At 39.5% G+C, this 15,481-nt stretch overlaps 1 protein-coding gene across 2 annotated transcripts in view; it reads right to left on the bottom strand.

The window, feature by feature from the left end:
- Nucleotides 1-480: 480 nt before the first annotated feature.
- The window catches only part of CRMP1 (collapsin response mediator protein 1), a 76,401-nt gene continuing 61,400 nt past the window's right edge, over nt 481-15,481 (bottom strand). For both annotated transcript variants that reach the window (XM_075857974.1, XM_075857983.1), the window contains exons 7-14: nt 13,033-13,101; nt 8,289-8,409; nt 7,266-7,422; nt 6,590-6,731; nt 5,581-5,751; nt 4,892-5,071; nt 3,716-3,881; nt 481-1,376 (exon numbers count right to left, since the gene is read on the bottom strand). In XM_075857974.1, coding sequence (XP_075714089.1) covers nt 1,285-1,376; nt 3,716-3,881; nt 4,892-5,071; nt 5,581-5,751; nt 6,590-6,731; nt 7,266-7,422; nt 8,289-8,409; nt 13,033-13,101 — 1,098 coding nt within the window. In that variant the 3' untranslated portion in view covers nt 481-1,284. The remainder of the gene's footprint in view (nt 1,377-3,715; nt 3,882-4,891; nt 5,072-5,580; nt 5,752-6,589; nt 6,732-7,265; nt 7,423-8,288; nt 8,410-13,032; nt 13,102-15,481) is intronic.

The raw sequence follows: 15,481 nt of genomic DNA, 5'->3' as shown, positions 1-15,481 counted from the left end.
ACCAGATCTCAATCCGATTGATAATCTGTAGGATGTGCTGAAAAACCAAGTCCGATCCATGGACGCCCCATCTCACCACTTACAGGACTTAAAGGATCTGCTGCTAACGTCTTGGTGCCAGATACCACAGGAACCTTCAGAGATCTTGTGGGGTCCATGCCTCGATGGGTCAGGGCTGTTTTGGTGGCGCAAGGGACCTACACAATATTAGGCAGGTGATTTTTATGCTATGGCTGAACGGTTTATATATAGAAAGCATCCGGACATTATTTTTTGCGTGTTTTCCTCTAGTTTGGTGGTCTGGTCTACTTTGTCACAAGTATCCGCCAAGTTTATAAAATGTATACTAAATTTTCTATGCCATTTTGTTTTTTTTTTAATAATTCTGCCCCATTGTGAGCTGTGATCTACTGCATATGACAAACTCAGCTGTGCTCCATATGCCCACAGACTTGTATAAAAACAGAAAATCACGATCCATTTACAATGTTCCTCATTATTTATTTCATATGCTTCAAATTCTGTAACAGAATCACATCTAGAACGTCATACGCAACTGTTAAGTAAAAATGCAATGTGAATTACAAACAGAAAAAAAAAATCTTTGTACAAAACTGTAAAAATTAGGCGGCTACATTGGACTAACAGTATCAAAATCCCATGCAAAAGTGGTCATTGTGTTGCATGGCTTAAAGAAAGCTGTGTGTGTGAGTATTCCCAGTGATAAAACATACAGTACTGTACAGTTAGTCAGATTTTTTTACATGAATAATATCTCCTGCTGTGTTATAGTTACAATAAAAAGACTTAAAAATAAGTTAAACATGATACAATGTTTTCTCTGCCGCATACATAAAATTGTTCACATTTCTTAGTTATCGGTGGCAAAGTCGTTCTTGGCATTGTGTCTAGATGACGGTTGGCATGTATTAAACTCACAGGCTACATTTATAAATAAATAACGTAAAAACCATGCACTAGCGACCCAACATACAACTAAATGGTGCAAAAATAACAACCAGATAGCTACAAGACAAAGCTGATGTCTCTAGTCTAATACAGCGATGGGTGTGTTCCATGCTTTAAGGTGACTATCGACAGCGTGAGGCAAGTCATTCCAAGCACTTCACCATACTATGACCATCTTATCCTATACAAAACAGACCATATTTTTTTCTCGTTTTTCATTAGTAGCAAAAACATTGTGGGCTCAATAACACTGACATAGAAAGGAACAATGTTCCGGTGATGAACTTCCTCATCAATTTTTCCCATTGCTTTTATTCAGCCCAGGCTTGTGATGTTTGAGCGACCTCCTGGTGGAGCAACGATACGGTGTCCTGTGCGGCGAGGGTTACTATCGTCTATCTGTGCACCTGAATTTCAATGAGATAATAAAACATTACAATTCAACACATTTTTTATGGTCCATCAGTTTTGGTGAAATTTAGTGGAAATATCTGTAGCAGAGGTGTTCCACGAAGCTTGTACCTTTCTAAGACCCAGTCCAAACAATAGACTTGGCCCCCCAACTATCCCCTGATATCATGCCATACAGATACTACCAGGGTCAGACTGGCCCACCGAAGGATTCTCCGGTGGGCTCAGACTGAGACAATAATGGGTCCAAATAGGTCTAGCAGATATACAGATTTCCTGCGAGGGTTATTCCCGGCATATGCGTCAAAAGCTTGTGAGGTGAACAGGGTCTTAGTGTAGCTCTTGTCAGAAGATGACCACACGAACTGGAGGTAAGCCATATTTTCCAGCACCATACTATTTTTCAGACCACTTGGCTTGTAGCAGGCCTAGAGTTGAAGCCTACTATATCAAGCCACACTCAAATTTCAAGTCAGTAAAAACATGGGTGGTTAGAAACCTTAGTATGAGGCTGGCACTATGGAGTATACCATGAGTGATTTTCATTAGTATCCATTAGTGTGACTAGAGCATTCAAGGGTAAGGATTAGGCCCTCACATCACGTCTATGGCCTCCTTTAAAAACTCACGACTTATATGTTAAATACACTCCTCAACATTGAAATTGTGACACCAAGAAGGGCAAGCCGTAACGTTATGAAAATCGAGGAAGTAGAAGGTGTCGCTAAGATCTGCAAACAATCAAATTTTCAAGCACCTAGCTCCAATCTGTGGCATGTGGGAGGGGCATCTGGGATGTCATTGGGCATCGGGGACGTCATTGGTCGGCAATTGCAAAGGGAGTTGCCAGCAACCAATCTTGATGATTTGAGTGCCCAAGTGCATTCAGCGTGATATAACATATCTCAGACAACCATTAATAACCTCATTGATATTATGCCAACGCGTGTAAGTGCGTGTATTTCTGAGCATAGCCCTCATACTTGATACTGAATCAAGAAGTTTGGAATATTTTGTTTCCATTTTTTTTCTCATTTGCATATCATTAACATGTCTATCGATCCTGTGATTTCCACAATTCCAAAACTTTTCCTTCTTGGTGTTGCAATTTTAATGTTGAGGAGTGTAGATGACATACATCAGTCATAGCATCCCATTGTAAAAAAACAACATATACTGTATCATTTGTGATGTTTTTTTTTACTTCTTGCCTTTGTATGGAATAGAATAGTCTACTAAGCCATTCCATATAATTTTTTGTTGTTGTATACGAACGTCGTGCTAATGTAACCCTATGTGTTTCACTGGATAAAATGCATATTGTCTATGTATGTTCTATATTGAAAAAATATGTGCACTCCACGATCGATTTTTTGATACACTGGGATGTATATGTATGCACGTTTTATTGGAACTGTACATATGATTACTTTATTGCTGATTAATGTATGCTCCTCCTATTTATACCTGACACTTTGTTCAGTTTTTTATGGCTTGAGAAAGGTTCCTGTTGAACCGAAACGTTGCTGTGTTGAGGTGAATAAATCCACCCTGCTTTTCATCTACCTTGAAGTCCTGGTGCCGTTACTGTGTTCTCTGTTATTCTCTATTCCAAATTGGGGAAGTGATTCATCCCCTGGTGACGAGCACATGGCCTGAATTTGGTAATATTGGAGTGCTGTGTTCATCCATTTTTGGACTGTATATATATATATATATATATATATATATATATATATATATAAAAGAAATAAAATGTGCTGTGTTTGGTGTTTAATAACGGTGTGTGATTTGTGTTGGTAATAAACCTTTGTTTGCTATACACATGTGTCGTGAACCAGCGCGCCACACACACACACTCAGTAGCAAGGCAAGAATATAAGTGTGATACAGAGAAAAAGGTAGGGAAGCTAGGCATAACCCTGGTGACCCTAATATAAGGAGGTAGTAATAGTGGGCGACAATAGCCCAGTGAACCCCAGAGAAGAGGAACATTAATTATTTGAACAGAGATACTCTTTAATCCTAGGAGACTAGCTTTATATTATCACATAAAAAACAATATAATAATGATATCAATTTTTTGATCTTTTACTAGCACATCCCTAAACCTCTCTGGGCTTCTAGCAAGATTATTTTCTTAGGCTCTGTTCCATTTTGATAGGGGCCTTGACGAATCTGTTATTATGATCCATTTTGTGCCAGATTCCAAGGGTTCCTGATGGATCCCATTGATTTATATTCGCCTGTTTTTGTACTGTCTAGAATAGAACAGCATAAAGAAGAAGAAATACAATTCATGACCATGCCAACTGAAAAAAGTCTTCACTTTTACCTGATAAACTGAAGTTTGACTGATGAAGATTCCTGATAGGTGGAGGCTGTGGTTTGGAGGGTGAAGATTTAGCTGAAGGGGCGGGGGTTGAATACTTTGGAATGACTGGAACTTCATACACTGGCCCATCATACATCCCACGAGACACGGCTTGCAAACCACTCATCTATAATATATTCAGCAGTAATAATATTAGTAATCATGCTTAAAATATATGGATACAGCATTTTTTTTAGATGTTGAAAACAAATAATAAATTATAATTAAAACAATTAGAGTGCCACCCTCTATCTTCTACTTACCATAAAAATCAATGGAACTGTATCACAATGCATCAAAATAAAAACTGCTGTCACAATATAAAGAAATATAACAGAATATTGAACCCCTGCACTTAAAGGGAACCTCCAATGAAAACTGGACTTTCCTATTGTAATTATTCATTAGGCAATCCGAAAGATTCCTTAGTTAATAATATTGTGGGTCTGCTGTTTGTTCAGTATGGGCCTAAATATGTTTGTCCACCATCACTTCCGATACAGAACACAAGAGGGGGCAAAATGTCTGTAAGCTGGTATATGATTTTATTTCTAGTATTTGTAAATGGGTTCTCAAGGATATAATTCTAATGGTCCATCCATCGAACTGGTGGCTCCACTGATCTGCAGAGATTTTTCAATGCAGTAACCGGTACAAAGGCATCCATGTCCATGCAGCTGTGGAGGTAGAGGGGATGGTGCCCAGTCACCTAATAACCAATAACCTACACTTCCCAGGATTCCTTGTTTTTAAAGTATTTAAAAGTGAAGGCTCCGGTCTGTCTGACACACCCTTGATAGTCATATAAACATTTGGTCTCTGATACCAGATCATGTTTTACACTTTACAAATATAGATTTGGTTAAGCATGCCTGGAGAGGGATGGGGGGCTCTCTTATTGTGATTAGTTGCCAGAGAAAGTGAAGAGCTTTAAAGAGGAGCCTTCTAGGTGACAAGGTGACAGAAAAAGCAGCCCCATGAGAGACAATATGGCTGCCAACGGTAGCAGTCAGAAAGTTTCCTACGGACTGCGACCACAGAATATTGCCACACACAGTTACTGTACATAAGGATTCTGGAGAATAGACAAGTTTTCATTACTGGCAGGAGGTACGCTTTAATGATTGATTAATATACCTGGTTTCTTGTCTTGATACGCTGATAAATATATTCTGGGAATGGTTTTCGGGGAATAAACCTTCCCATTCCTTGGTTGACATGCAGGTTTCCATCTTCAAACACAATCTTTCCCTGGCTAATAACAATAAGTGGCGCTCCGTGTAACTCCATTCCTTCAAAGATGTTGTATTCCACCGCCTGTCGATCAAAAGCAAAAGCATATTTATCCCATATATGTATTTCCACGTACCAAATATCATAGTATTATCATATGACACTGAATATTTATATATTCATTCATAGCAACGTCAACTACACATACAGAGCCATTACATGACGCTCCTGGGCCCTGAGTGGTAGAGTTCCCCCAACTATTAAGGAAAGGGTTAAAGGGGTTGTCTCTTGAAGACAACACCTGTCCATATATCCCATTATGGCTCAGAGCCTGGTGGGCTCGAGCCATACATGTATCACATGGATGGCCTGCAGTTGATGGAGGGGAAATGTCTGGCTGGCCCCAACTTCCCCCGGCAAAATCTATAGTTAGACAACCTCTTTAATGTGCCACATTTTTTCACTTATCACATGCCATCCCTGGTTTCCTTCCAGTTGGCAGTGGAGCCATGGGGCCCACACAGACACCGGTGGCTGGGTATGACTAGGAATAACCCACTGCCCAGTACATGTCTGTATACTTGTGAACTTACTGATTTGTGGCTTTTGGCAGAAATTGTCTTCATCTTGTCTGGATCCCAAATAACTACATCAGCATCAGAGCCGACTGCGATTCTCCCTTTTCTGGGATATAGGTTGAATATTTTAGCAGCGTTTGTACTGGTAACTGCAACAAACTGGTTCTCATCCATCTTACCGGTAGCCTGTAAAAAAAAAAAGAAGCAAGACAATGCTGTAAAAGGAAGACAATAATTGGACCATTTAAAAGAGGGGGACACGTAAATCAATGTAAACATAATAGGCAGATTTACTCATGTTCTCTAGAATTTAGACAGCGTAAACCTAGACCAGGCAGTCAGACTATGCGTCAATTTTATCAAAGTGGCGCATGCTGTATGATCAATTTTGCGCAATTTTCTCTATCTTATACTACCTCTTGGTTGGCTTAATTTATACAATTTTTCCATTAACATTTTGGTGCAATTTTGCCGGATTTTTAGCCATGCCTCGTTTCCGCTAAGCAATTGCGATTGTCTTTTCTAGAAACTTCAAAAGTGTCTAGTGAGGCGCAAACTTCGCCAGAAAAAAATGGTGCAACTTTGGCCATAATTCGGACACGACAGCAATAGTAAATTTGCCCCAATGTGACTAGGAATGATGCTATATTGTCAGTCAGCAGCATTACATCCATTAGTAGTGTATAGCCAGGGGCCCACTAGAGGAAAAGGGGCACCATAGCAAGGATTTAAACTGGGTAAATCTCGTGTACTGATTAAAACCCTCACACCCCTTACCACCTTTCACCTTCCAATAGCAAAGGGGATGAGACCAACCTGGGTTCCCTTTCTCCAGGGGCCCCATAGCAGCCACATAGACTTCCTTTATGGTACATATGCTCTTGCATATAGACTAAACATAATAGATTAAATTTAGTTTAGAAGAATGCTGGATTAACATGTATATATAAAACATACAGTCTTTTATAATGTATATGTAATGCAATAGGCATCTTTTCTGAAGTAGATTAGATTGAATTCTTACCACTGCCTTGTCCCAAACAATCGTCATTCTTTCTTCGATTCCATTCACCCCCTCAGGAATAAGAGTGAAGTTATCTTTTCCTATGGCTTTCTGGGCAGTGCTGTAGGAGCAATGTCCACTTCCAGTCACCTGGAGATCTCCGCTGGAAAAAAGCTTTCACGTTAAGTCAGTATTTATATGCATTTATAGTTTTGTGCATATTCTAGAGAACTACTGGCATGTTTTATATATATATATATATATATATATATATATATATATATATATATATATATATACACACACATTGCTACAAGGACGAACTGGTGAGAAAAAATCTATTGAAAAAAAAATGGACTGTAACAAAATTGTAAACTAGAAACAAGAGAAGCTCTTTTTTCCAACATATAAGGAGCACGCACAGAATACTTACAGGCAATATCCTCTCTTGAACACCATTTTGTTATATTATGTATTATTTATCTAAGTAAGCTCAAACTACTGTGCTGATTTATTTCATAATTATCTTTGTAGAGGTCAAACACATTTTTTTAAACTTTTCTAATATTGAATTCCAGTACATGCAGGCACCACTAGGGGGAGTGATGTAGTAGGTGTGATGGATAGGTGTCCATATACTTTTGGCCAAATATTGTATGTTATAAACATTTAGGTATGTAACTACTTTATTTCTTACCATGCTAGCATAGTGTTCAGGTAATCAGGTGTGCTGGGATCTGGGCTGAGCGGTGGGGAAGTGACAAAAGATGCAGCTTTTGCCCAATTTTTGCTCCAGTAATGAGTTCCGTCTGTTCCTAAACTTGCAGTAATAGGCTCACCAAACACCAATGCACCTTAAATTAAGAAAGAAAAATCTGTTTTAAAATGATGTAGTAAGAGGTAGTCAGACGTCAGTGTTCATATTACCATCAAAGTAAAGACATCATCAATATTCAGCCTACGGGTCACTAAGGAAAATGTTTGTAAATACAGACCAGAGAAAGAGTTTGGTCTGCACATCCAAATCATTGATCTATCAATAGTAAGTAAAGTTTAATAAAACGGACATGTGGACATGAGAAGACAAGTGGGTCCCTACTCAAAGGCTAAATGCTTGACACAAAGCAACCAAGCAACCCTACAATACTGCCACCAGACTAAGCCCCCATGACACTGTAGACATAGGGGAACAGTAACAAAAGTTACTGCACAGTCCTATGGTCACCGTTTTATATGGCCTCAGTGCACAGTGTTAAAGGGGTTGTTCAGGAAAAGACAACAGATGACCTATCCACAGGATAGGTCATCAGAATATGATCGGTGGGGGTCCGACACCCGGACTCCATACCGATCAGCTGCTCTGGTTGTCTCAAGTCACCGGATGTCCATACCGGAAGCAGGTGGCTCCAATCACAGAATAGCGGCCGGGTATCGGACCTCCAAAGATCATATACTGATAACCTATCCTGTGGATAGGTCATCTGTTGCCCATGCCTGGACAACCCCTTTAATAGAAACCAATATACAGGAAAAAAAAATTATGCACATTATCAGATTAGGTCCAAAAGACCACCCCTTGGAGAAGACCACCCCTGATCTAGACCAGATTATTCTTTTATAAAATGTATTACAAGTATTTATCATATCCTTTGTGGTACAAAGTGACCAATTTAGTGACCACTATGATGCCTAGAGGACTACTATGACTGGTATAGATTACCTTTCTTCCTGGCTTGTGCGATGATATCAGCAGAGCTCTTGCTCATGACTTTGGTAATATACACAGGGGCGTTGATTTGGCTTGCTATGGCAATGGCTCGAAATACTGCCTCAGCTTCAAGCTGGAAAAAAAATAATATTTTTTTCAGTAATCTAATAAAATAAATCCCCCTCAGGCCTCCCCTTTCTCCATGTTCTCCCCTTCTCTCCAGCTGTAAGGAACTTCCTGTATTGGTGACAACACGGTCTATAATGGTAATAGACGCAATATCCATGGTCACCAGTAGAGGTAATGTGTGTGCTTCTGACACAAACCATTATTAGGCCTTGTTCACCACTATGACAACCATATATGTTAAAAAAAAACAATGCTGACAAAACAATACACAAATAGGAGGGATAGTGCATGTTAGGGTTTAAAAATTCTACAATATATTATAGAAAATGCCCTTTCTTGGCCAATAAACATATAATATTTGGCCACGGACATAGAATAACACAGTGGCCAGAATATGTGCTAACCCCAAAGTGTAAAAGGGGCCTAAATATTCCAGCAAAGGCTACTTATGAATCAATTACTGCATTTTAAAACATCTATCTTACTATAACCGTATAAGCAAAATACCATTTAAAGTGAATGTCGAGCCTTGGATTCCATTCTGTAGATCCAAAATTCTGTCCTGATTAATTCCTTAATATATCTTTATAGCGGTCAAAGCTCAGTTTTTCTGATACAGAGTTGCAAATTTCCTGCATAAGCATAGATTTAAATAACAAAATTCATACTCCCTGAAGCCACCACTAGGGGGAGCTAAGGAGCTTTTTCCATGCAACTTATACATTGAACTCAATACTAAAACTGTATGCAGTAAGTTCTTAAACTCTCTCTAGTGGTGGCTGAAGGCAGCCTGAATTGTATCACATTCAACACTGTGTCTAACTATTTGGAGCGCTGTGTCAGGGCAATGTAGCTCTGGCCACTATAAAGATATATTAAGAAAATCAGCACAGAAAATTGACCTCAAAATGACATTCTGTTAAAAATGTGGACAAGACTGGGCTTTAATCCCCCCCTCCCAGAAAAAAAAATTTTTAATCAAATCTACACGTAAAGGTATAAAGTTTTACTGGTCTCTTCACTTTTGGATCTGATCCCAGTTTTGGCAAGAAAAAAAAAAAGGAACAAGGTCTGGCAAATAACACATCTGTGTGAATCCAGATTTGGGGAGATATTGAAATTTTTTTAAATTTCTTTAAATTATTCCAAAACATACGGTAGAGTAGATATTAGTAGACTTTTGGTTTTATCATAAAGCCTTGCACTTACATGTAATAAACCAACACGGCACGGACAGTCCATAGAAGTCTATGGAGCTCTCGTAATGACGGATGGCTACATGTGTGCACCCGTCATTACGGCAGCGTTGCTAAGCGACGTCAGTAAATAGTCACTGTCCAGGGAGCTGAAAGAGTTAACTGATCGGCAGTAACTCTTTCAGCACCCTGGACAGTGACTACCGATCAGAATAAACCTGTAAAAAATAAAAATAAAAGACGTTCATACTTACCGAGAACTTCCTGCTTCCTCCAGTCCGGTCTCCCGCCCGTTGCCTTGGTGACGCGTCCCTCTCGACATCCGGCCCGACGTCCTGGATGACGTTTCAGGCCATGTGACCGTTGCAGCCAATCACAGGTCAATCACAGGCTGCAGCGGTCACATGGACTGCCGCGTCATCCAGGGATGTCGGGCTGGATGTGAAGAGAGGGACACGTCACCAAGACAACGGCCGGGTAAGTATGAATTTCTTTAACTTTTATTACAGAAAGGGCTGTCCCTTCTCTCTATCCTGCACTGATAGAGAGAAAGGGCTGCCGATTAGTGCAGTGCTATTTTGCCGCCAAAAACGTGCCCGTAAATACGGGTGGAATACGGGTGACACCGGACCCATATTTACGGGCACGGGTTCGTAAATACTGGTGCAAAACGGGTCGAATACGTGTGACACCGGACCCGTATTTACGCCAGTATTTACGGGTGGGAAAAAATACGGTCGTGTGCATGAGGCCTGAAATAGGACATGTTCTATCTTTTTCAACGGCACGGGCACCTTCCCGTGAGAAAACGGGAAGGCACCCGTCGCCAATAGAAGTCTATGAGCCCGTTATTACGGGTCGTAATTACGACCCGTAATAACGGGAGTTTTTACGGTCGTGTGCATGAGGCCTTACCAATATTTTTTTCTTAGGAAGCCGTAATGGGAAGTATTTACTTCTGAAATGGCAAAAAAGAAAAAAAAAAAAACATTCAAAACTGCAAAAAAAAACCTGCTGTCAGGACACCCAGAGGGAGGGTTTCTACATGGAGCGTGATGAAAATTTTATCTTCCACATCGTAAGTTTAAATTAAAAACAGACTCTTGATCTTTCAAGGACAGTCATGAGAGCGATGAGCGTGTTTGAGCCTAAATAATTCACAGCTCAAAATTTTGCTGATTCACAGTAAAAAAGAGAAAATCCAGCAACCACCAGCCATGAAAAGTCTTCACTTATTTTTTTATTTATGCAGCAGGGCACCACTCAGTGACTATCACCAAGAACGAGTAGTGTAAGGCTTTTATCAATTTAATTCTTAATAAATAAATCATTTTCACAACCGCCATGCAATATAGAGATATATTTATCGCCAGTGCAGTCTCATGATCACTCACAGTGCTTAAGGTAAATTTCCACCCTTGAATATCATTTATTTTCAAAATTCTGTGCTGAGTAATTTCTTAATATATCTTCAAAGCAGTCGTATCTTTATTTATTTTTTATAAAAAGCTCAAAATCTCCTGCATAGACATACAGTGAAGGAAATAAGTATTTGATCCCTTGCTGATTTTGTAAGTTTGCCCACTGTCAAAGACATGAACAGTCTAGAATTTTTAGGCTAGGTTAATTTTACCAGTGAGAGATAGATTATATTAAAAAAAAAACAGAAAATCACATTGTCAAAATTATATATATTTATTTGCATTGTGCCCAGAGAAATAAGTATTTGATCCCTTTGGCAAACAAGACTTAATACTTGGTGGCAAAACCCTTGTTGGCAAGCACAGCAGTCAAACGTTTTTTTGTAGTTGATGATGAGGTTTGCACACATGTTAGATGGAATTTTGGCCCACTCCTCTTTGCAGATCATCTGTAAATCATTAAGATTTCGAGGCTGTCGCTTGGCAACTCGGATCTTCAGCTCCCTCCATAAGTTTTCGATGGGATTAAGGTCTGGAGACTGGCTAGGCCACTCCATGACCTTAATGTGCTTCTTTTTGAGCCACTCCTTTGTTGCCTTGGCTGTATGTTTCAGGTCATTGTCGTGCTGGAAGACCCAGCCACGAGCCATTTTTAATGTCCTGCTGGAGGGAAGGATGTTGTCACTCAGGATTTGACGGTACATGGCTCCATCCATTCTCCCATTGATGCGGTGAAGTAGTCCTGTGCCCTTAGCAGAGAAACACCCCCAAAACATAATGTTTCCACCTCCATGCTTGACAGTGGGGACGGTGTTCTTTGGGTCATAGGCAGCATTTCTCTTCCTCCAAACACGGCGAGTTGAGTTAATGCCAAAGAGCTCAATTTTAGTCTCATCTGACCACAGCACCTTCTCACAATCACTCTCAGAATCATCCAGATGTTCATTTGCAAATTTCAGACGGGCCTGTACATGTGCCTTCTTGAGCAGGGGGACCTTGTGGGCACTGCAGGATTTTAATCCATTACGGCGTAATGTGTTACTAATGGTTTTCTTGGTGACTGTGGTCCCAGCTGCCTTGAGATCATTAACAAGTTCCCCCCGTGTAGTTTTCGGCTGAGCTCTCACCTTCCTCAGGATCAAGGATACCCCACGAGGTGAGATTTTGCATGGAGCCCCAGATCGATGTCGATTGACAGTCATTTTGTATGTCTTCCATTTTCTTACTATTGCACCAACAGTTGTCTCCTTCTCACCCAGCGTCTCACTTATGGTTTTGTAGCCCATTCCAGCTTTGTGCAGGTCTATGATCTTGTCCCTGACATCCTTAGAAAGCTCTTTGGTCTTGCCCATGTTGTAGAGGTTAGAGTCAGACTGATTAATTGAGTCTGTGGACAGGAGTCTTTTATACAGGTGACCATGTAAGACAGCGGTCTTTAATGCAGGCACCAAGTTGATTTGGAGCGTGTAACTGGTCTGGAGGAGGCTGAACTCTTAATGGTTGGTAGGGGATCAAATACTTATTTCTCTGTGCACAATGCAAATAAATATATATAATTTTGACAATGTGACTTTCTTTTTTTTTTTTTTATATAATCTATCTCTCACTGGTAAAATTAACCTAGCCTAAAAATTCTAGACTGTTCATGTCTTTGACAGTGGGCAAACTTACAAAATCAGCAAGGGATCAAATACTTAATTCCTTCACTGTATGTTTAAATGATAACATTCTGGCTGCCTGCAGCTTCCACTAGGGGGAGCTTACTGAATACTGTATATACATTGAACTTAATAATAACTCAGTATGCAGTGACTGCAGGCAGCAAGAATGTTATTTAATGCATTTATGTCTATGCAGGGCATTTAGAGTTCTGTATTCACTATAAAGATATAAAAACGTATTACTTTAAGGTTTCTTATATTTTCTGGATGTAAAAAGTTTGACAAGTGTTAAAAGCTTGAAAGGCACGATTGGAAATAAGCACAAAACATTGTAGCCCAATAAACGTACCTCCTCAGGTCGGCTCAGAGCATGTCCTTCAGGTCCAGTAATGCCCATTTCTAATATCCGCTTTTGTTCCTATTTATTAAAAATGTAAATATATTATTTTTATGTTGAAACAGTAAAAAACTTCCTAAACATAGAATATATGATTTCCTAATGAATAAAGAAATAGATTGTCCAAATATTAGCTATACAGTTATATAAATTTTTCCTGCATTTTACATTTTGTCTATTTTCTGCACAAGTCTCGAGGTTCTGATTTCTAAACTTATTCGGCAAACAACCAACGTCAATCTAAACTTCTGCCAACTTCCACAAATGAGATGAAATCTAGATGTGCAGAAGTTTTAGGCAGTTGTTAAAGAATGCGGCAAAGTAAGAATGCTTTCAAAAGTAGAAGTGTTAATAGTTTTGTTTTTTTTTATCAATTAACAAAATACAATGTAAATGAACAAGAGAGAACTCTAAATCAAATCAATATTTGGTGTGACCACCTTTTGCATTCAAAACATCATCAATTCATCTAGGTACACTTGCCTAGTCATGGATTTTGTAGGATTATAGTCAGGTGTATGATTAACCAATTATACCAAACAGGTAATAATGATCATCATTTTCATATGTAGGTTGAAACACAGTCATTAACTGTAACAGAAACAGCTGTGTAGGATGTTTAAAACTGGGTGAGGAGCAGCCAGAATCTGCTGCAAAGGTGAGGTTGTGGAAGAAAGTTTTGGGTCACAGGTCCACCATGGCAAGACAGAGCACAGCAACAAGACACAAGGGGGTTACACTTCATCAGCAAGGTCTCTCCCAGACAAAGATTTCAAAGCAGACTGGGGTTTCAAGATGTGCTGTTCAAGCTCTTTTGAATAAGCACAAAGAAACGGGCAACTTTGAGGACCATAGACGCAGTGGTCGGCCAAGGAAACTTAGTGCAGCAGATCAAAGATACACAATGCTTATTTCCCTTCAAAATCGGAAGATGTCCAGCAGTGTCATCAGCTCAGAACTGGCAGAAACCAGTGGGACTCAGGTGCACTCATCTACTGTTCAGAGAAGTCTGCCCGAAATGGTCTTCATGGAAGAATTGCAGCCAAAAGCCATACCTTCGATGAGGAAACAAGGCCATGCGACTCATCTATGCACAAAAACATAGGAACTGGGGTGCAGAAAAATGGCAGCAGGTGTTCTGGACTGATGAGTCAAAATGTGAAATATTTGGCTGTGACAAAAGGCAGATTGTTTCCTGGAGGGCTGGAGAGCGGTACAATAATGAGTGTCTGCAGGCAACAGTGAAGCATGGTGGACGTTCCTTGCAAGTTTGGGGCTGCATTTCAGCAAAGGGAGTTGGGGATTTGGTCAGGATTAATGGTGTCCTCAATGCTGAAAAATACAGGCAGATACTTATCCATCATGCAATACCATCAGGGAGGAATCAGTACAACAACCCCAAACATACAGCCAATGTCATTAAGAACTTTCTTCAGCGTAAAGAAGACCAAGCAGCCCTGGAAGTGATGATATGGCCCCCACTGAGGCTTGATCTCAACATTATTGAGCCTGTCTGGGATTACATGGAGAGAGAAGGATTTGAGAAAGCCTACATCCAGAAAAGATCTGTGGTTAGTTCTGCAAGATGTTTGGAACAACCTCCCTGCCGAGTGTCTTCAAAAACTGTGTGCAAGTGCACCTAGAAGAATTGATACTGTTTTGAAGACAAAGGGTGGTCACACCAAATATTGATTTAGATTTCACTTGTGTTCATTCACTTTGTATCTAGTTAATTGATAAAAAAAAAAAAACTGTTAACACTTCTATTTTTGAAGCATTTTTCCACAATGGCCAAAAACTTTTGCACAGAAATCTATCTATCTATCTATCTATCTATCTATCTATCTATCTATCTATCTATCTATCTATCTATCTATCTATCTATCTATCTATCTATCTATCTATCTATCTATCTACACACCAATGGGGTTGCATTTATTTAATGCAGCCTATAAAAGCAGAGTTGTTAAAAGGCTTTAAATCCATTTGCCATCATTCTGATCATCAATATAGGATAAGACACTTAGCAGGAATGACTGATATAATATGTGAATCTCGTCCTTTGTGACTAAAGGTGAATACCAAATGGCAGCAATTCTCCTGCGGAAAAAAGGATTACCCCATATCCTATAAATCATGGAGTGGTGCACAGAGAGGAGATTACAATGTTTCTGGATGACTTGTGTGCAACACACATCCTGAATGTTAATAGCACTGCACTGGCACAAAGTACATCCAAACCTTATAAAAAACATATAATAATAATAATAATCTTTATATAGCGCAAACATATTCTACAGAACTTTACAATTTAGTTGTATCGGATCTCCTTTTGCTAAATGAATATATCATGTTTTTATATTTCTAACTTTCAAGCTTGTCAATTTTAAAGTTATACTAT

Source organism: Rhinoderma darwinii, chromosome 1 (assembly GCF_050947455.1).
Source record: "Rhinoderma darwinii isolate aRhiDar2 chromosome 1, aRhiDar2.hap1, whole genome shotgun sequence".
Classification (NCBI taxonomy): Eukaryota; Metazoa; Chordata; class Amphibia; order Anura; family Rhinodermatidae; genus Rhinoderma; species Rhinoderma darwinii.
Note: the sequence above shows the minus strand (reverse complement) of the source record. Positions and strands in the feature narration are given on the sequence as shown.